This window comes from Primulina eburnea, chromosome 1 (assembly GCF_022965805.1).
Source record: "Primulina eburnea isolate SZY01 chromosome 1, ASM2296580v1, whole genome shotgun sequence".
NCBI classification, from domain to species: Eukaryota; Viridiplantae; Streptophyta; class Magnoliopsida; order Lamiales; family Gesneriaceae; genus Primulina; species Primulina eburnea.
The window spans coordinates 10,244,903-10,269,022 of record NC_133101.1 but is presented as its reverse complement, the minus strand read 5'-3'; the positions used below and the strand labels follow the sequence as shown (position 1 = coordinate 10,269,022).

The 24,120-nt window shown below is 31.7% G+C and overlaps 2 protein-coding genes across 2 annotated transcripts; one reads left to right on the top strand and one right to left on the bottom strand.

Moving 5' to 3' along the window:
* The first annotated feature begins 8,764 nt into the window (after nt 1-8,764).
* On the top strand, nt 8,765-9,172 carry LOC140811189 (auxin-responsive protein SAUR27-like). Its single transcript, XM_073169061.1, has one exon. It carries the CDS (start codon nt 8,773-8,775, stop codon nt 9,055-9,057), a length of 285 nt encoding a protein of 94 aa, XP_073025162.1. The 5' UTR covers nt 8,765-8,772; the 3' UTR covers nt 9,058-9,172.
* A 6,853-nt stretch (nt 9,173-16,025) lies between these two features.
* Nucleotides 16,026-16,310, bottom strand: LOC140803760 (auxin-induced protein 15A-like). The gene has a single exon (XM_073159646.1). It carries the CDS (start codon nt 16,308-16,310, stop codon nt 16,026-16,028), a length of 285 nt encoding a protein of 94 aa, XP_073015747.1.
* Nucleotides 16,311-24,120: the final 7,810 nt, after the last annotated feature.

Sequence of the window (24,120 nt, the reverse complement as noted above, 5' to 3'; positions counted from 1 at the left end):
CAAAAGATGGCAATTGCATAGAGTAGTGCACGTCAACTCCACCAAAAAGTTGATTGATGAACCATCTCATGCATGGTAAATAATATTTATAATTAATTGGATTTAATTTAATAATGTAATTTAATGATAATGAATAATGGTTCATGCACCGTGTCGTTCAATAATGATTGTCCAACTTCTGTAGTCCATATCCAAACTATTTACGGTTTATTTCATCCTACCTACGTGGGTATTGCCCCTGATCGGATGGATGACCAAGATTTGCTCATACATATGTAGGACCCACTTTTTTTTGAAATTATATATGTGGCAAGATCTTATCCGTCGAAGACAAATGAAGGTAGTGCCCACACAGGTAGGATATCATTAATCACTATTTAGTTTATATAAATACATCGGATAAATAATCAATTAATGAAAATAAAAAGAAAAACAAAAATAAGCAATTAATATTAATATTAATAATTAAAATGAGGAAAACCAAATGATGGGAGCAAGAATCAAATAAGCAATCAATATTAATAATTAATAAAATGGAAAAACCAAATGATGGAAGACCAAGAATCAAATAAGCAATTAATATTAATAATTAATAAAATGGAAAAACCAAAGGATGGAGGAGGAGGACCAAGAATTTCGGCAATTTATTCTGAATCACAAGGAGTTGTGAACCCACGGCTAGCTATATCCCTGAACCATTGAGGGTCACACAAGTACTGGATCGTTTGTTCCCGTTGAGAGAATAAATTAAAGAAGTTGAATTTATATTATATAGTAAATTCAAGGAGTTGAATTTATGATAATTAAATTTTGAGAGAATAAATTCAAGGAGTTAAATTTATAAAATTTGAGAATTTAATTTATTAAACTCAAATATTGGGTTTATTAAATATTAAATTTTGGAGGTGATAAAAATTCAAGGATTTGAATTTATAATTTAAATAATAAATTCAAATGTTGAATTTTTAATGTATTTAATTTATTAAGCTCAAAAGTTGAGTCGATTAATTAATAAATTAAATATGGTGGATAATATGTTTAATGGGCTTGTAGGGGTACAAGTCCAACATATTAAGTAATTAAAGTATAATGGACTTTGATAAAATTAATCAAACTAGTTGGACTAGTCCAATTAGTTAAATCAAGCCTATTAATGTTAATTGTGTAATTAGGCTTTGACTTAATTATAAATAAGTGTTTGCAAGTCAAAAAACCTAGCCACCTACCTCAATCATTCGAGAATTCCACCTCCAAAGAAAACAAAAATCGGCCAACCTCTTTTGAAAATAAATATTGTGCCGTCTCTCAATTTTTCTTCTCCTACGCGAAATATCTTCTATATTTTCTAGTCGTGGACTTGATAGGAGGATTTCATCGAAGAAGTTAGTAGGGAATCAACAAGAGCTAATCCGTTTATATCGGATTAGTTGGAGTCCAGTGATTTAATTCACAAAGATATAATTTACTAAACATCCTATGTTTCGTCATTGAAAATTTATAAAATCGATCTTTTGTAAGAACACATTGGTCATTTTGGTATTTTTGTTGTTAGAGGTAATGGCCTAATCCTTACGTTATGTACTCTCCCTTCTCTTTTTGCTATGCACTGATATCTTAGCATAGATATCAGTTATTAACAATAATAAAAACAATTACAACTTAAAGAAATCGTGCAAGTTTTCTCAAGGAAATTCATGGCTTTCTGCAGCTCACCTCAACTAAGTCGGAGCATATTCGCAGACAATTAATGACAAAAATCGTCGACATAAATATATATTCTCTCATCTATGTTTCATATTTTACATTCTTGAGTCCATGTATATGTTAGAGCTATGGTTAGTTTGGATCGATAAATTTGAAATCGTTATTCGAATTGTTTAATAAATGTCTCGAAAATTTTATGAACATCTGAAAAATTGGCTCCATATTATATATGCCAAAAATGTTCTTTTACTCATGATTTAATTTCGATTGCCTGCTCCCAACAACATTTACATGATTGTGAACATATAAAAGAGATGAGAACCTCAAACTAGCTAACGAGCATACAAGTTTCTACTCTAAAGTGTTGTAGTCCAAATATGGTCACTATCTTCCCAAACGAGAGGTTAGATCAATGAATAAATATTCGGAGCAAGGAATGGTGATTCCACCCATTGGATGACAGAACCCAAATTCTTCTTCAGCTTTACTTAACAATTCTTGAAACGAAGGATCGTTTAGGTATGATATTGGAACAACAAATCGTTGTTTACTCTCGCTCTCCCCAATATAAACAACGAAATGTCCCTTCGGGACATAAGATGATCCGTTCGAGTTTGATCTTCTTTCACTCGATAAAGAACGTCTGAGGATTTGTCGAATGGCCATTGTCGCTATATATAGAATTAAGTCTGGATAAAGCAAGAGGAGACCGAAAATGAATGGATTTTTCAGTGAAGCAAGTGAAGGCTGAAAAGATTTAAGTTTATTTGATGGTTTGTTATTGTTTTTGAGCTGAGAAATGCGTTGTATATATAGATAGATGAATGAGTAATTGTCATATAATTCAAGAAAGTAGTTCGAATTGAGTGGTCGAGAGGCCAGTGGATCAGCTGTGGCTGAAGAAATTTTGAGAAACATAAGCACATGAAGGATAACATGGTTTTGTCTTGAATTAATGACCATAAATCATGTTGGAGACATTGTTCCCTACCAATTTCAGCAACAAACTGCAATTTTCTTAAGATTCTTTCAATCTCCCTAATTTTAGTTAGAAATTCACATTACATTTATGTGATGATAATATCCATCAACCATGTTTTCCCGACCAAAATTATACATTTGGCTACTATAAATCCCTCAAGCAGGCCATATGTGATATAGATATACAGCTGGTTATGTTTGGTTGCTTAATCAATGGAGGAAGAGAATATAAATTCAAGCATATCATTTTCTTTAATTCAAAATAGGCTCATACATTTGATACAACTATATTTTCTCATTCATATAAGTATTCCTTTTATCCCAAAGGACAAATAATAGTATAGAGATATATAATACAAGAATGCCGTAAAGGATAAATGATGTCAACAACCAATATATTTTTTATCAGATATGACCGAAGAACTCTTGGACTGTCATTTGACATTTAATTGCGATGAATCTCATGAGCTCATCATCAAGGTCTCCCGCAAGTATGGCCAGCCGAACGGGATCATTCGTAGATCTTGAAAACAGAAAATAGGCAATTAATAGTTTAATTTAAGAACTTTAGCACACGGATATAAAGATTACATGATCAAACTGTAAAATAACAATGTTACATGAATGAGAAATGTTAATCTCTTTTTATCCGTTACAGTTCAGGCCTGCAAAGAATCTGAAAGTTATATTACATTTCAGTGAAAAAGATGTGCGAAAACATTGGAAATTCCTTGATATAACATCATAATATATGCATAAAAAGTTGTCGGAGTATATTGTTTTTATTGGATAATGATATATTCTGCTAAATTGCATATCTAATAATACCATTATCATATTCTGTGATATTTTTGTATCAACCATTCCCCTTCTTAGAAATAGATACGACATTGCAATGTATTAGAACATCCAGTTAAGTGATATTGATTCCATGACAATTGCAATTATATTCATGCATTTAACTGAAAGTTCTTGTGGATTTTATTTCATGAAAAAATCAGTAGTCTTTTAGATTAACAAATGAAGAGTTTGTATTACCGGCTTTAATTAGTGATCACGACCATATGTGTTGCCTCACAACAGTATGACATCATTTTTACCAGAATTCTCCGGCCGTTAAAAATTCTCTCATTATCTTGTGGATCATATGGAAAACAGTTATATACTCTCGGTTTAATGAGTGAATTAAATCTTGTAAATTAGGAGATTTTCGGCTTTTTGTTACAAGACGACTGAATCAGATCCAATATTATCATTATTGTGATAATTCTGAGATTTTATTGGCTTAAGTTGCTAAGAGTTGGTGTTATATCAGAGATCTTGCAGGGTCTTCTATCAAAAAGAATGCAAATAAAAGTAATATTGCTTCTGAGTATAAGCAAAAATTGTGATGTAATAAATATTTCACATGGTATTTTGTTTCAAGGATCTATCATCCGCAATCGAATATATACACCGATTGAAAATCGACAAGAATCCCCAAAGGGAAGCATATATACAAAATTCTACTCTCTAAAATGTAGTATAGTACTCCATATTATCATATTCTGCTCAATCTAGAAGTTAGACCAATAAATAAATCTTCGCTGCAAGGAATGGTGAGTTTGCCCATTGGATGATAGAACCCGAATTCTTCTTCAGCTTGGTTTAACAAATCTTGAAATAAAGGGTTGTTCAAATATGATAGTGGAATCACAAAACGTTGCTTATTTTCAGTCTCCCCTAGATAAACAACACAATGTCCCTTTGGAACATCAACAGAATTTGATCTTCTTTCACTTGACAAAGAACGTCTAAGGATTTGTCTAATAGCCATTGTTATTGTACACTCAGAAAGGAATGCTTTGATTTGTGAAGCAAATGGAAACTGAGGAAGATCAGTGTTTTGATGATTGCTGATGGTTTTGAACTGGGAAATGTGCTGTTTATATAGATAGATGAATGTTTAAATGTCAAATATTTCAAGAAAGTACGTAGTTCTATTTGAGTGGGCGAGAGGCCATTGGATGAGTTATGGATGAGAAACATAAGCACATGAAGAATAACATGGTTTTGTCTTCCATGAATGATCATAAATCACGTTGGACTCATTGTTCCCTGTCATCTCCTACGATACGAACTCGAAGGGCCCTGCCGAAATAAATGATCCAATGATATGAGATCAACAATTTTCTTTGGAGTGCTTCAATTGATCTGCTTGAAATTACATAACCCCAACCCATATATCAACAAAACTTACAGAGAGAAATTAGTAGACAGCCAACATCGTTAATAAATCTAGTTTTTTTTTTTTTTTTATTGAGATAAATGTAAGGTTGGTGAGTGACTAGAATGAGACAGATTAAAGGGATCCAAAGAAAATTCAAGTGATTTGTTTGAGGACCCTTTGAGTGATTGTTGCTGAATTATTAGGGAACAATGTCTCCAACATGACTTGTGGTGATTAGCAGAAGACAAAACCATGTTATTCCTATCTGGCTTTGTTTCCCAAATTTCTCCAGCCACCACTCATCTACTGGCCTCTCGTTCACTCAATTCGAACTACTTTCTTGAACCAAATGATGGTTACTCACTCATCTATCTATATACACAACACCTTTTCTCACCTCAAAACCATCAACATTCCATCAAAACTTGATATTTTCGGCCTTCACTTGCTTCAACAAACAATCCTTTCGGTTTTATATACACCTTTTTCTTTAGTAAGACTTGCTTCTATACAACAATAATGAAAATTCGACAAATCCTTAGACTTTCTTTATCGAGTGAAAGAAGATCAAGCTCGAACGGATCAGCTGATGTTCCAAAAGTATATTTTGTTATTTATATTGGGGAGAATGAGAATAAACAACGATTTGTTGTTCCGATATCATACCTGATCCATCCTTTGTTCCAATATTTGTTAAATAATGCTGAAGAAAAAATCAGGTTCTGTCATCCAATTTTTCAGCATGTTATTAGAACTTCCAATGAAACATTATTCCAACACGTTAAATAATGATTTCAAAATCATTGATCCAAATGCGCCACCATTCTAACACATGCATGTACACAAGATTCCTTAAGTTCTTAAATGTAGACGTGAGAATCTATTTTTTTTTCAAATCAAATTCAGTAATTTTCATAAAAAATATAAAATAACTAATGCATTCTTACAAAAGACAATCAATTCAATTGATTTCTGGTGGAGGCGAATCTTGGATTGTAGAGTTTCATTGAAGTAAATATTTAAATTTCTCTCCAGGAAGGCTCTGTCAGCCAATGCATCAGCCAAAAACATGAGAGCCTATTATCGGTCGTGAAGACTAAATGCTAAACTGGTGCTTCATGATTTAAGACCTCAATATTTGTTGCAAAGCACAAGGTCCCGTCACTTATCTATATCTATATATCTATATACCTATAAAAGTGTGTATAATTGACATTGTTTTCCGATTGTGCATTGACAAAATTACCCTTCATGCAAAATTGAACAAAATAAAACTTATTATTATTGTAATGTAAAGATAAAAATAATAGGACATAAATGCCTCATCATTACTAATAATTAATTTCCGATTGTGCATTGACAAAATTACCCTTCATGCAAACTTGAACAAAATAAAACTTATTATTTACATTGTTTGTATTAATTGCATGGACATTGGTGGAAAATCTATATAAAATTTAGGGTTAAATTAAGAAATTTTTAAAATAATATTACATAAAAATTGAATAGATATTTGATAATAAAAAATACTTTAAAAAATAATATTTTCTTCGTACATATTTCTTACAAAAAATATTAAAAGAATAGATTTTTTAATAAAAAATATATTTTTCATTAGAAATATTAAAAGAATATATATTTAACTATTATATTTATAAAAGCGTAAAAATAATAAGAAAGTTTTTTATTGTAAATTTTCTACTATTCCCATAAATTATGTGTTGTTAGATTAATTGCATCAAAATTTTCTACACAATCATTAAATACATGAGGATCATAATAATGTTTTTATTTTTTAATAGAAAATTGCAAAATAAGAAACTTTGAAAATAATGTGACATAAAATTGAATAGATATTTGAAGATAAAAATATATTAAAGAAATAACATTTTCTTGCTACATAATTCTCAGAAAAATTATTAAAAGAATAGATTTTTTAATTTTAAAAAAACCATTAAAAATATCAAAATAATATATATTTAACTATTATACTTATAAAAGTATAAAAATAATAACAAAGTTTTTCATTGTAAATTTTCTACTATCATGTGTGTTGTTAGATTAATTGCATGAAAATTTTCTACACAATTTATGGGAAATCTATTCATTAAAAATGAATATATGTTTAATAAAAAAATATATTTTTTATCTATATACCTACAAAAGTGTAGATAATTGACCATGTTTTTCAATTGTCAAAAGATAAAAATGACCTCCTTATCAATACAAATCCAAAGATTCAATAAAGATATATTTGTAAATTTCTAATTGTTGTAAGTGTAAAAATGAAATATCAAAATTTTTTATTTATTCCATCTAATATATAATTAGTTAGTAGCCTAATTATTCCACATAATATATAATTAATAGTCTAACAAATGCTAATGAATTATCACTACAATATACATTAATTGTATTAATTTATATCACTTTAAGAATAAAATGTACTCCTATATTAATTTTATCAAATAATCCATCTTCACACTAACTTTAAATATTTATCCATTTAATTTTCTTTCTAAATGTTATTTTATGATTTTAATGCAAATTTGTAATTATATTTTAGTGTAGTTTCTAATTAAGTAATAAATTATAGTATCACAAGAAGATAAGAAAAAAAATAATTATATATGCAACAATACAAAAGGTAAAAAAGTTCTGTGGGAGGTTAAATAATATTTAAATTGAATATTATATGTTATATTTTATTATCAGTATTAATATTTCATTAGTTTTCATAATATTTTGATGAGTTAATCACACATATTTTAAATTGATAATTATTTTTTATTAGTGTGCTTTACTTATATAAATTATGATTTATGCATTTATAAAATCCATAATTTGGATACGTGGTATTTAGATATATGTTTTCAAAATTTGTTTCAGTTCAAATCGTTATATATACTATGTTCATTATAATTTATTATATATTATAAAATTAACGATTTGAATTCTAATTTGAGAAATAATTTTGAAAGTAAGGTATATAAGTTCTTAATTAATTTATTCATCTGATATGACAAAATACAAAACCAATATAAATAAAAAAATGATTAAAATTATTTTTTTAAAAAAAAACAAATTTTAATTTTTATTAAATAATTAATATTTACGTGCATCGCACGTGCTTCTTGCTAGTCATAACAAAAGGAAGAAATCCCACTTGAGATTAAAGTGAGTTATCAGGATAGAAGTGGTTCTTAGTATGATAATATTGTTATGGGGTCCCCAGAGAATCAAGGCATTTGGAGTATTTTTCTTAAATCATAAGGTACACTGGTTTTTTTTTTAGGACAGCCTACCGTAGATTTGGATGAGCTATGCCCACATGACCCGATCAAGATTAGCAGACAAGAAGATTAAATTTTGGTGGGGTGACTTAACTAATTATATGCTGATCCAATGAATCCCAGGAAGTCTTTTAGAGGTTAGCTTATCGTAATATGTGTTATTTGAGTAAGGTCCTGCAAGACTTTGTATATTAAGGTGGTGGGGAAATTAAATATGGTTCTGATAATGGCAGATGCATCATAATAATTTATCATGATTGGAAGACAAATTCATGTGATAGTCATGTGCTTGTCTTTCTCAAATTTCACCAGTTAACGGATAACATATCCACTAGATGTTTAAAGATAAATTACTCTTAAATTTATCTTTAAACACCAACTAGTGGTCTTACAATCACTAGTACTGAGGATCTATTCGTCGATGTCTCCATTCGCTTGGGCAGAACATGACATATAGTTTTAATAAGTTTAGAAGAAAGTTTAGAATATATGTACAGTAGCTAGATCCAACGAGGAACAAATTCTTTTTACCTTTTCCTCACACCATATCCCCTGATAGGAAGAACCCATTTTTGTGCAACAATAATGGCGATTCGACAAATCCTTAGACGATCTTTATCTAGTGAAAGAAGATCAAACTCCATGGGATCCACCGATGTTCCGAAGGGGCATTTTGCTGTTTATGTTGGGGAAACTGAAAACAAGCAACGATTTGTGATTCCCGTGTCATACTTAAACAACCCTTTATTTCAAGAATTGTTAAATAAAGCGGAAGAAGAATTCGGGTTCTGTCATCCAATGGGTGGAATCACCATCCCCTGCAGCCAATATTTGTTTATTGATCTGACTTCTAGATTGGGTGGAATATGAAATATAAAGAGTACTATATGAATTTTAGGGAGTAGAAATTAGTATACTGTTTAATTAGTTGCAGAACAATGTAAACTAAATCGGTTTTTAAGGAGTACTATATCACTTATTGCCATATTTTAATCCATCCAACAATTCATGCAGCTCCTTATTTCTCTAAATGCACTCCCACAACTGATACATTGCCCTCTCCACCATTCAACTAATTGTAACTTTTGTATTTGCTAGACCAAAAAATTCTATGCATTTTGTTTTCATGATTTGAGTGAAGCAAACGGAAAAGACGAAATATGGTATAAAATGATGCATATTGTACCTGTATATTTAGCACCATAGAAATGTCAGATGTCACGTCCCAAGATCGGGGTTAGTCGACATCGACGTTGTTCAACAATCACATAATCATCAAACAACAAGCCTCATAGCATAGTATAAACCAAAACCAGCCTATTATTCATAAAACCATAAAAATCATTTCCTTTACAACTTAAATAAAAATATGCGGAAGCGTTTTTTAACTTAAAATTAATTATAACGTAAAACTTAATTAAACTTCTTCAGTACTTCATCATCACTACCCCAAAATTGATCTTGTTCTTCCTCATCTAATTGTTCCTCTCACTTATTTGGGAGGGTAGATTAAGAAGGTGAGTATTTTGGGAAATACTCAACAAGTGGAGGGCGTTCGAGACATATAGCAATATATACATATACTTGAATTTAAATTTTACATAGCATATCATAACTTGAATCATAACGAATATCCATACTTCATAATCATAACATATATATAATCACATATCATACTCGTATAGTATACTTGTATAGCATATTTATATAGTACTGAAAGTCATCTCATTTCCATGGTTTCCTGATATCAGTCTCCTATATGTTAATCCTCTAAGGAGTGATGCCATGTCCAATATGTTAATCCTCTATGGAGTGAGGCCGTACAACAGTTACCATCCCACCGTATAAGAGTCATAGTTCGGAAATTTGTTTCTCATATCCAATCAAATCCTAACAGTGCTTTGAACATATAATTTGACAAATCTTGAAGAAAGTATATCATGAACGAGGAATTATGCTCGAACGGAATTTCAAAAACTGAAGGGAGATTCGTACACAAATTATATATATTTTTTAAACACAAGCTCACTTCAAAGAACAAGTGTGGCAAACAAAAACTCACTTACGAAAGAATATATACATAACAAAATATCACTTACGAAGGACAAGTGTATAAATTATAATATAGCAAAAACCTATTTACCTTAGATCTTGCTTGAAGAAAAATTTGAAGGAACAAGCTGAAATTTGTCTCCAAAAAATCAGCCAACTTGCAGGCCCGTTTGCAACTTAATGAACCGTTGTGTAACGAACCGTATTCTTTACTACTTAAAATTTGCGGAAAAATTAAAAATTTTCTTTTAAACTAAATGAAATGCGGAAATGAAATCAAATACGGTCGTCACTACATCCTTCATCAATAAAAATATTTGAAATCGACATCACCAATAAAATTTGCTGAAAAGAAACACTGTTCCAAAAGTCTTGAAACGAAACATAACATCAGAGTATTTTAAACTTGCATAAAAAGAATCGTAAAATAACGTGGGCGGTCCTCGGGTTTAGCCTGCCGCTCAGTCCAAGCCTGCCCCTTGGTCACCACCTCCTGCCTCCTCGTCAACATACTCACCTGCATCGATCAAGTCTAGTGAGTCTAAAGACTCAACACGTATAAACTGGAATAATGAGTACTACATAATAAAATCACATGCAACTTTAAAATAGGACATACATAACTTGAAACTTGAACTTGCGTATTAAAACTTGAACATACGTACATACATACTTTGACGTGCCATAATTTAAACTTTTCATAAACATGCTGCATACTTGAACATACTTGAACATACATAACTTCATCATTTTGCGTAGAGGATGTTTCAAAGCACGTGACCCGTAACATAAATGAGCCTGATCAGACTATACCACAGTACTGGGCTGACAGGGACGTATCCACTGCCGCATACATAAGATCCCCGTTCATAATTTAACGGGCTGGTTGGTCCCCGTTCATAATTTAACGCTTTCCAACCACGATCTAACCCGTTCATAATTTAACGGGCGGATTGGTCCCCATTCATAGTTTAACGCTTTCCAATCCTAACATAATTTGGTCACAAGACATTTAGCATACCTCCAAAACTTAAAATATTTGTTTGCACGTCATACATACTTACTTGGCGTTGAGGGATTCGTTGGACTTCGACTGGGGCCGCTGCTGCCCATACTAACATGAATTTTCATACTTAACTTGCATAACTTAACGTAGAAATTGCACTTACTCTCAAGTTCAATCATTACTTAGGACATTCTAAAATTCCCATGACTCGACATTGTTGAACATTGCACTAAATCAAGACATCAAACCTCAAAGTATAGCATGATAATTTTTAAAACTCAAGTACACGGACCCCGTGCCCAGGTCCGGCTCCGGGTCCGTGTAGGTGCGGTGAATTGCCTTATGAAGAAGAGGGAAGGCACGGACCCCGTACTGAGGTCCGGGTGGGGGTCCGTGTAGGTGCGCAAAAGTGAAACTCGAGAAGAAATGAGGACACGGACCCCGTGCTAGGGTCCGTGTAGGGGTCCGGGTGTCTACGCAAAAATGGTTGTTCGAAGGAAACAAAGGCACGGACCCCGTGTCAAGGTTCGTGTGGCCTCGAATTTTCTGAACCTGCGAGGAAAACTTACACAATGTCTATTCTCCCAATCAAACAGCAAATGGAACAAAATTAGACAACTTGAGACCATCCTGAGACACCATAGCAATGAACTAAACTCGTACGAACACCCAAAACAACGACGTTCCCCTACTATACATACAATTCAAGAAACGTGGCAATTGACCCCGAACGCTTCCTACGACTTCTAATGTACTCGAGTGCCTATCGGCACTAAAGGACATACCCAACACCAACCCAAGCATCATACTAATCATACCTAGACGCAGCACCGATCACCCGTCGATCCCCAACGAAGCCTGCAACAAATAAACTTCAAGAACACAATTTTTCGTAAAAGTCGCAGTTTGAGCAGTCCCACGAAAAATATCATAACTCACTTGATTTTCATCCAAAAATCTCGAATTTTATATCAAATCGAAGGCATCAAAAAGTTATACGATTTTCTAGTTGAAAGTTTTCTCAAAATCTCGACTGAAAGTTCGCAGTTTTGACCAGAACAGCAAAAACGGGATTTTTAGATCTAAAAAGGACTCCGAAAGCGATTTAAATGTGATTGTTCAAACTTCTACACAACATACACATGGTTTTACGCATAAATAACAGGGCACGCATAATATGACATGATCGATGCATCAAGAACAGAATATACGTGCCTTTTGTGTGAGAACCCGAATTTCCAGCAGCATTATTCAGTAGCAATGGAAAATTTCAGTAGAAGCTAACAATTCCAGCAGCAGTCAATAATTCAGAAGATGATATTTTTCCAGCAGACACAATTCCAGCAGACAGAATTCCAGCATATAGAATTCAGCAGTAGAAGAATTCAGCAGCGCAAGATTCCAGCAGACAGTTACTGATTCAGCTTAGACTTGTAACTGAAGCATTAACATGGAATAAAGGCTGTTAATGGCAGATTATGGCCATTAATTGAGAGTCTAACAGTCAGAAACATTGCCTATAAATATCACCCTCAAACACCTGAATTGGTTTACCAAAATCTTGAGTTGTCACTTGAAATATTTGAGCTAAGAGAGTGCTGATTTTCGAGCAGCAGAAACCAGTAGCAAGAACAAGCAGACTTCAGATTTCAACCGAAATACTTTTAGCAAATTACGGTAAGTGGGCTTATGTATAAATATCTTGAAATCCGTTTGATAATTCTGTTTTAAAGTTCAGTTTCTGCATGATTTCTGATATATGATTTTGAAGCACTGAAACTCCCTAGTGAACTAATGGTAGGAATATATATTCTGAACATTTCTGAATTCTGATTCTGATTCTGGCCTCACCCCTTAGAGGAGAGAACATATAGGAGACTGATATCAGTTTAGCCATGAAATTCACTAACATGTTCAGTGCTTACTAATTCTGAATTCTGTTCTGAAACCTGTAAATTTTGAATTCTGATTTCTGTTATGAAATACGAGTTTTCAGTATATTATTGTATTTCGGTTTCTGTTGAAAACGATTTCGAAAACTGGGAGTTAATCCCGCCCCTGCTTACTGAGTGACAATCATATCACTCACCCACCAAACCCATCTCAGATAAGAACGAGGAAGAGTTGATAGAAGAAGATGAGCAACGTCAGTTTTGGGGCTGGTGATGAAGATCGTTGTTCTTAGTTCTGATTTATGTTTTATTTTCCGCTGCATCTGTTCAGACAATGTAATTTTATGGTTTTACATTTCCGCTGTAAAACATTTGTCATTGAGTTGTAACAGACAATGATTATTATGAATAAAAGACGGGTTTCTGAAATTCTGTACTTCTGAGGCTTGTTGTTTTCGAATGAATATTTGAGAGCAACGCCGGTGTCAACCAACCCCCGTCCCGGGGCGTGACATTTTGATATTAAAAATACCGTGACGACGATACCGAAGCGGAGACGGTGCGAGGCTCGATCCGGGACGAACGTGGCGCTAAAATCCTTGAAGAAAGCACACGAAAATATGCTGGAATAATTCAGAGGAGGGGGCGGCCGTTTCTTACACAAAAACCCTAGGTTTTCTTTTTTAAAATCTGAAAATAAACTTGTAGGTGTGTGTGTTGTGTGTTTTAGTGTGTGTAAAAACGTGTTTAGTGTGTGTGAGTGTAGAAAACGTGTGTGTGATTTAATTAGGAGAAATCTAGTGCTAATTAACTAATTAAAATACTAATTAAAAGTTAACACTCAATAATTTAATCAAACTCTACAATTAAAATGATTACACACCAATTTTAAAAATTTTAAACTCTTAAATCACTAAATACATAATAATGCTTTAACATATTAAAACTTAATAACTTAGTAAAAATGCCCCATCCTCAACTTAAAATAAAATACCATATTTTAAATTATCAACATCGTCACCGGTCTTTTCCTCGATCCCGCTTCGAATAGTCGCCTGAAACATGAAACTCGAAAAACATTTTAACGTGCATCACAATAAACATATATTATTTAAAATAATGCATTTCATAATTTATGCATGGCATAAAACTCATTTAAAATAAATTAAATGATTTAATAGTTAAATAAATGCATGGGTCATACGTGTATTGAATTTGGGCACTACACGTTGGATCAAGCTCGACTTGTACAGCACGTTTCAAGTATGTTATTTAAAATATGAACGGTGGAGATTGTGTTTGGGCTTCGTTTGTACAAGATTATGGACAAGAAACTGTAGATATGATGTTCCCGCGTAGAATCTGAGTAGTATTTTGAAATGACAAGGTCTTAAAAACTAATCGTTAGATTTTACTGAATTTTGGATATGTTATTCAAAACATATGAAAGTACAATTGGAACGGTGGAGATTGGATTCTAAGGCTTGAAGTGATGGGAAGAAATTCCAAAACCTAGGCAGATTTTTGGTCTCTCGGCAGCACCTCGGGGGACGAAATTCTCGAAAATTTGAGAGAGAGAAGCTCGAAATTTTGAGCTTGGAAGGTGCAAAATTTTAAATGCATAGGCTCATTATTTATAGGTGTGAGTATAAAAATCCTACCATAACCGGGTTGATACTTCTTCCATAATTCCAATGACATTTCTTTCATATTTTATAACATGACAAATTCGCAAAACATGATCCGCAAGTAGCGTAATTTCGAAAATTTGCATTGTACTAGATGGTTGAATGTAGATTTTTTTTGGTACCAGTTCGTTATGTACTTTGTCTTTATTAAACTTTCTACGTTCCTTTTATATATTATATTGAAACGTCTACTATTTTAAAAGTGCGTAAATACTTTTTTTTTAAACTAAAGCTCTCGGTTTGAAAATAAACGTTTAAATAAATCGCATGCATGAACATCCTAAAAAAACAAATCATTTAAAAATTATAATAAGCAATTACCAATAAAAATATAGCGGAGTAAAAACGAGTAAAATCCTAACATCAACTGTAAAACAATGGTGTATCTTTCAAGATTGGATGAGTTGTGGGTGGAAAAATTAGAGAAACAGAAGCACATGAGGAGTAACATGGTTTTGCCTTCCATGAATCACTACAAGTCATGTTGGAGAGACATTGTTCCCTACCAATTTCTTCAACTAACACTCGAAGGGTCCTCTTCAAACACTTCAATTTTCTTTAGATCCCTTTCATATATCTACTTTTCTAGTCGCCTACGGTCCTTTAAGATATATCTAAAAACTAGATTTATTAATGATGTGAATTGGGAACATGACAGACATGATTTAATGAGTTAATTACTCCATTATAAAGTCTTTATCTTCTACCACATGACGTTAAGATGGATAACGTCTGTCGAACTGTAAAATGTATTTTGTAGTTTTGGTCATCAATGGGATCTGAAAGAAATTTTTATCTTGGTAAAAGAAATGCATCAGAAGTATATTTCTCACGGTTTATCGAGGTAGCACAAGGTGAGCATCACAGGAATTAGAAGATGTTCATATATAACAACGAAAAAAGTATTGTTCTCATCCTATGTAAATAGAAAAATAATAAACCATGAAATCTCCTTTCACATATCTGTATTTCAGATCTTGCAGAGTGTTGGACAAAGCATTTCATACTTACAACTAGAACAAGATAATGCATTTGAGTGAAAAAAAAAAATTTGACACAATATATATTTACCAAAATTTTCTTGTATTCATAATTTTGAGAATTTTCTCACTAATATGTACACTGTTTGAATAGATAAGAAGACTAGAATCCCTCCAAGCAGCTACCTAATATATATAAATTCTAGTCAATTATAATAGATCATGATCTGCTCAAGCGAGATGTGACATCAACAAACAAATCTTCACTGCAAGGAATGGTGAGTCCACCCATTGGATGGCAATACCCGAATTCTTCTTCAGCTTGGGATAGCAAATCTTGAAATGAAGGATGGTTCAGATATGACACGGGAATAACAAATCTTTGCTTATATTCACACTCCCCCACGTAAACAGCACAATATCCTTTCGGAACATCAGCTCGTCGTGTCGAATTCGATCTTTTCTCGCTTGATAAAGATCGTTTAAGAATTTGTCGAAAGGCCATTTCTTGTATTAAAATATTTCTTGCTGAAGCAAGGAACTCTCAACTGTTATACGGAAAACTGGAAACAGAAATATTTGAGTAGTACTTGGCTTGTTGGTTTGAAGCTTGACTGGAGGAATATACAAATATATAGATGAATTTAGAGTGTCATTTAATCCTTTAAAATATTGATTGTGGTCCAGAGAAACAGCAAGTGGATGTACGGTGGCTGGGGAAAATTAAAGTTTAACGAAAGCACATGAAGAATCACATGAAATTGTCTTCCAATCTTCGTATATCATGAAGCATCTGTCATTTCAGAACCCTTTTTCCCCACCACCATCAGCCACAAAGTCTTGTATGACCCTACTCAAATCATTCACGTTACAACAGGCCACACCCCACCAAACTTTATCTTGTTATCTTCTGATCGAACAGTCAGTTGGTCCAAATTCATGTGAACCACAACTCTGTTTGGTATAAATTCTTTAAATGGAGGGGTTATTTTTACGAATTACTAAATGTTAAGTGGATCATATTTTAAGAACAAAGATGATTTTTATATGAATGATGTCTTGGGCCCAATTTTATCAGTTTGTTTGCTCTTCAAATGATATCGAGAGAGGTCTAATTAATTGAGGAATATGATCTGGGAAAGAAAAGATGTGTGGTATGCCGTAATTCAGATCTTCCAAGAAGAGTGGGCCATAAACTTGGAACAGCCTTCTGCAATATTTTATTTTGTGGAAAAGTAGGGAGATTACAACAATTTCTATACAAAGCAATTTCTTGTATGTTCCTGGAGTAGCCTCTGGCTAAATTTAGAATCTGGATCTCTTGCTCTAATTTCACATAGCCTCAAGGAGTAACAGCAAACCACAATTGATAGTGCTAAAAGTTACGGTACACGGGTTGAAACACACGCCGGATAGTTTATGTCGTGGCAATGATTATGTAATATTTGTGATTGCATAGAAAATCCCGTAAAGAATCCGAAGAAGATTGTAAATCTCATCTCATTAGCTGAGTTATTTCAGCAGGGCCCTCCATTTTCTCGTCGTAGGAGATGGTAGGAAAAAATGACTTCAACATGATTTATGGCCATTAATAATGGAAGGCAAAGCCATGTTATGCTTCATGTGCTTATGTTTCTCAAATTTTCCAGCCACCACTTATCCAATGGACCTCTTGATCGCTCAAGGCGAACCGCCTTTCTTGAAAGATATGACATTTAAACATTCATTTTGTTTGAGTAGATGCCCTGTAAGTTGAGTTGTAAGGTGAAAGGGCCACATTCATTTAATGGTGTCCGGAAGAATACGAATTGATTTTGCCAACAATGTCACAATTGTCAAATTTGGCTGGTGGCGGCTAGCAGCTGATTTGCTATTTCATGAACGGGAAGTTCTATAAATAGAGCTCATTCCCTCTCAGTTTAAGCATCTCAAAACAAGAGTTTTCAAAGCTTAGTATAATAGAGAGATCATTTGAGTGTTGAGTGTTTTCTTGTGTGAGTTGTAGAAATTATTTTTTTCCGGTTATACTCGGGTTGTGAGTGTGAGATATTTAGTATATTGTTGTATACACTTGTTGTAATATTTATCATGTTATAAAAGATCAGCAGTAGCTCCGTGGACGTAGCCCATATTAGGTGAATCACGTAAATCTTTGTGTTCTTGTTGATTATTTTACTCCGCAATTTTTTTGGTACTATATTATCACCGTGATCGTCATCATTTTGGCATAATTACCCAACATAAGTCAACGGTTGACTAAAGAATTTATCGGCTCAGTTGTAATAAACAATCTTTATTTTAATATAATTTACATTTGATTGTTTCGTTTCACTTTATCTGTATACCCATGCAATCGAAATAAATAAAGTCCTTGATTATACTTTAATAAAAATGAATCGTAATTCGATCATGAAACTCATTTGTAAACACTGCATATTCTAAATTCATTCTTAGTCTATTTAGCCGCCTAAAAACAAGGATGAAGGACACTTGAGCTTGAGACCAGCATATGTAAATGTAGCACACAGTGTTTCATGGATACGGCATACAGATGTCCAATTATGCAGATGAGTAATCATATGATGATTATACCGAACAACAATCCATCGGACTTTTCAAGTGGTTATCATTCATCGAGAGAAATAATCCGTTGTTGTGATTGTACATCATTGGTCCTTACGATCCGAGATAATACTGAGAGAAAAATGTAAAGCCGATCAAACTGGAAATTTTTTTAAAAAAAGATATACACTTGACTACATATACATGATTACATCTTGGTATCATCATATATATTTTATCAAATGAATTTCACGTTTTAAAATAAATGTTTTACCAAAGTTATTTGACTTATTTCCCTTCCTTTTCGATTCGGGGTTCATCGAAAGTCGAAACTTGTTTCAATAAAAGAACAATGGTCATTCGAAAGATTCTTAGGTCATCTCCAACCCATTGCACCATATTCTGCACTACATTTTGTACTACATTAGTATTACACCAAAATCATCTCCAACTCAGTTCACTACATCTCCAACTCAACATTAATATTTATATTTCCTAATAAATATTTATAGTTTGATAATACGATAAAAATTGAAGTTTATAATTTATATATTAAAATTGGAATTAATTATTTTGCATAAAATATTAAATTATTTTAATTAATTTGTCATAAAAAAAATTAATCAAAATATTCTTTGAAAAAAATATACAAGTCATTGAAAGTAAAAAAAAAAACACGATCATTTAATATTAAATGAATAATACAACACAAACACAACATTAAATATTCGAAGAACTATATTGTTCCCACAAATTCTCAATTAATGGAAGAAGAACTATATTGTTCCCACAAATTCTCAATTAATGGAAGAACAACATCGCGAGCTTTTGAATGTTTTGAGACAAGGAACTGCCGAAAGACAACAAAACTATGACCTTCAAAAGAGTAGATTTGAATAGGAGGAAAGAAAAATGGATGACATAATTTTATACAAAGATTTGAGCAAAATTACTGATCCAACTCTGCGTAAGTACACTAGAACTCAACAACAAAATTTTTTGCGAAAAAGACTTAAGCTGAACGTCGAGATAATGACAACTTTAGATCTTATTTTGGAGATATTGGAGGATCGGGTTCTGGTTTACCTTATTATTAAACATCCATTTTTTATCTAATCTTTTTATGTTTGGTAATTTTGTTGTTTATTAGTTGTTGCTGTTGTTATTTGTTGTTTCGTATATATTGTTGTTGGTTGTTCGTAATTTGTATCGTTTTAAACTCATTAATAATTTAATTTGGGTTTTTTTAACTTTATTATATTTTTATACTTAATTAATTTTAAATTAAAGTATTAAAATTTTTATTATTAAAATTTCAAAATTTTAAAAAAAATTAACTTAATATTTATGTAATTTTAAATAATAATTTATATGTTTTATTATTTAATTGAAAAATTAAAATAATATAAAAATAAAAAAAAATACATGTAGCACAGTTAGTGTTGCGCAGTGAGAATTGGAGTCAACCTATTCCAGCATTAAATATAGGAGTGAGTCTCATGTGAGACCGTCTCACGGATCATAATCTGTGAGACAGATCAACCCTACTCACATTCACAATAAAAAGTAATACTCTTAGCATAAAAAGTAATATTTTTTCATGGGTGACTCAAATAAGAGATCCGTCTCACAATTACGACCCGTAAGACCGTTTAACATAAATTTTTGCCTAAATATAGAGTTGCATTGGAGCAAACATTTCAACACTACAATGGTGACCATTGTAGAGACATGGTTGGAGTTGCTCTTAGACATCTATCTACATGTAAAAACAGAAAAGTAAGCTAATAACAAAAATAAATCAAACCAGCTCATGACATGATTAAACATAAGAGTGAGTCTCATGTGAGACCGTCTCACGGGTCATAATCCGTGAGACGGGTCAACCCTACCCATATTCACAATAAGAAGTAATACTCTTAGCATAAAAAGTAATACTTTTTCATGGGTGACCCAAATAAGAGATCCGTCTCACAAATATGACCCGTGAGACCGTCTCACACAAGTTTTTGCCTAAACATAAAACAAATTCAATTAACGTTTATACAATGAAAATGAATTTATTTACTTTATACGTAACTAAGTAATATTTATACATTATTTCAAATCATAACATAAAATTTAAATATTATATTTTAATGCCTCGTTGGCAATAATGTGGGATTCCATTCCAAATCATATTTCAAAGTCATAAATTTATATTTACTAGGAAAGTGCATGTACGTTATACGTGGTTGACTAACGATCAAAATATACTTACGAAATTTAGATATTTTTTAAAATCGTTTGAATAACATCATGTTTAAGAGTATTTGTCAATCTAAAACAGATCAAAACACAATAAATAAAATAACATCATGACTATAAACATATATGTTCACTTGTTCATATGACAAACTTTTCAACCAACCTGATTATGACATAATAACAACTCTATCAAACCATAAAAGATTTTTTCATCCAAATAACATTCATAAAAGAAAAACAATAAAGATAAATTAATAGAATAATGGATTTTACCAAGACCCAAACAACAATGTACATAAATGAAGTACACAAAAGGTAATACTAAAGGTCACAAGAATATAATAAACGCATGAACCAAAAAAAATATCACAATACATCAATATCTACCAACATAAATACAATTTAATGATAACTACTAAAATGACATTACAACAATAAATGGCTATTGTGACACTTTTTTGTAGATACTTTTAATTAAATGTTGTTACAAATACTTAATAATGACACTTATAAAAAATTAATAATGTGTAAAATAAAAATATATATTAGATTAGTTATCCTGACATTTTTAATTGATGCCATTATTTATATGGAAAAAAACAATTATTTTACCAACATCATAAAAAATCATTAAAAAACTAAAAATTGTCACTATAAAAAAACGTAGGAATATTTGGGTTGAATAAATATTGGATGAGGGAAAATAATTGTTTCCCTCCATATAAAAAATGACATCAATTAAAAATATCAGGATAATAATCTAATATGTTTTTTTATTCCCACATTTATTTTATCTATTTTTCCCTCCTCCTATATTTATCCAACTCAAATATTCCCACATTTGTTATTGTCACTATAAATAACAGACACGACACTTTTAGTTTTTATTATAAATTATTTTAACTGACATATAAATTTGTCATTATTACTATAATAACAAGGCATGTATAAATGTATTTAAAACATGAGTTTTCCTGACATTTTAAATTGTCATTATATGATTAATTAGTAACACGTATGAAGTTGTCATTAACATCTTATAATGACATTAAAAAATGTCAGGAAGTTTAAGACGACATTGGAATAGAGGACATTTGTTGCAGGTGTCAATAAAACTTAAATGTCAATAAATATTTAATATGATGACAATGAATGTCACCATAAACATTTATTCTTGTAGTGTGAATTAAATCCTATTAGCCTTAACATTGACAATGACTAAAATAACCCTATGAACTATGTCAAAATGCAAAACATGAGGTCATAATAGTAAGCTCACAAATGAAACTCATATATTTATATCTTCCTATATTTATACAACTCAAATATTCTCACATTTGTTATTGTCACTATAAATAACATACACGACACTTTTAGTTTTTATTATAAATTATTTTAACTGACATATAAATTTTTCATTATTACTATAATAACAAGGCATGTATAAATGTATTTAAAACATGAGTTTTCCTGACATTTTAAATTGTCATTATATGAATAATTAGTAACACGTATGAAGTTGTCATTAACATCTTATAATGAAATTAAAAAATGTCAGGAAGTTTAAGACGACATTGGAATAGAGGACATTTGTTGGAGGTGTCAATAAAACTTAAATGTCAATAAATATTTAATATGATGACAATGAATGTCACCATAAGCATTTATTCTTGTAGTGTGAATTAAATCCTATTAGCCTTAACATTGACAATGACTAAAATAACCCTATGAACTATGTCAAAATGCAAAACATGAGGTCATAATAGTAAGCTCACAAATGAAACTCATATATTTATATATATATATATATATTATATATATATATATATATATATATATATATATATATTTATATATATATATATATATATATATATAAATATAGATAGATAGATACAAATATAAATATATATATATATATATATATATATATATATATATATATATATATATATATATATATATATATATATATATATAAAAAGATATTAACATATTTCAATAATCAAACCAGCTCATGACATTTAATTAGTTTACATATTCATAAATTATGAAAAAGCAACTAATATTGATGTATGGTTTAAAATCTCAACATGAAATTTAAATATTTTTAATTTAATGCATTAAACCATAATAACATATGTTGAGATGCAATAATTGTCCATGCTGGGTAGAGCGATCAAACCATGATGCTTGGGTTGCTATGCGCCTTAAAATATTTGAGTTGCATCATTACCACTAGTTATAGTTTTTGGTAAAGCAGAAAGCGTTCGGTTTTATAATTGGTGTCAGAACCAATGTCATGTGTTCATTCACATTGATTGCAAGGAATACAATTATTGAGAGAAAGATTGTTGAGGTGCAATAATTGTATCTGTTGGGTAGAACGATCGAACCATAAAGTTTGGGTTGTTGTGCGGTTTACAAATGTTTGAGTTGAACCATTACCACTAGGTATAGTTTTTGGTAAAACGGCAAGCACTCAGTGCTACAATGTCATGCCCCGAGACCGGGGTTAGTCGACACCGGCGTTATTCAACAATCACATAATTTCTAAACAACAAGCCTCGTAGAACAGTATAAACCAAAACCAGTTTATAGAATAAATACCATAAAAATGTAATCGTCTTTACAACAGTAACTCTGAAAATGATAAACATCTGCGGAAGTATTTATAACTTGAATTAAAAACTCACAAGAACATATTCTTAATTAAAATTCTTCATGCGTCCACTATCAGTCCAAAAACTGGTGTCCGATTCTTCTTTCTCTATTTCTTCTTCTGATTTATCTAGGAGGGTCTCTAGTAAGGGGTGAGTATTTTGGGAAATACTCAGCAAGTGAGGGCCGTTTGAACACAACATAAAATTACTTACACAATTATCGAAAATGACACATAAACATATCATTGCTTTTCATAACATATCATCGTATTCATATCATAACAGCACTGCGATTTTTCCACCTTACTATGGTTTACTGATATCAGTCCCTAATTTTTAATCCTCTAAGGGGACGAGTCCATAAAACGGTTTTATCCCACCGTGAAAGACCATATGTTGGGATTTCCACCCATTTTCAGTGAATCCTCACAGTGCCAAAACGTAAACGTACCAAAATCGTAACAAAAAAAACATAGGAAGGTGCTCAATCGAAACTTTCGAAAACGAAATAATTCGTACGCAACATATTTTAAAACAAGCCCACTTACCTTGATCCTTGGAGAAAACGCGAAAATTCGAGAAATATAGAAGAATCATGCAACCGACACTTCGAAAACGCAGCAGCACCATTGCCCGAAATATCAGACGTCTTGAAAAATTCATTGCGCCTTATTGAACCGTTGGATCGGACTCAAATTTTCACAGTATGTTCATACGTAAGTCGGAAATATTATGAACGGTGAAGATCGGGTTTGTAATTTGTTTGGAACTGTTTATGGACGAAAACCGTAGGTCTGCTGTTCCCGCCTAAAATCTGAGCATTTTTTTTACGAATGGTATAAA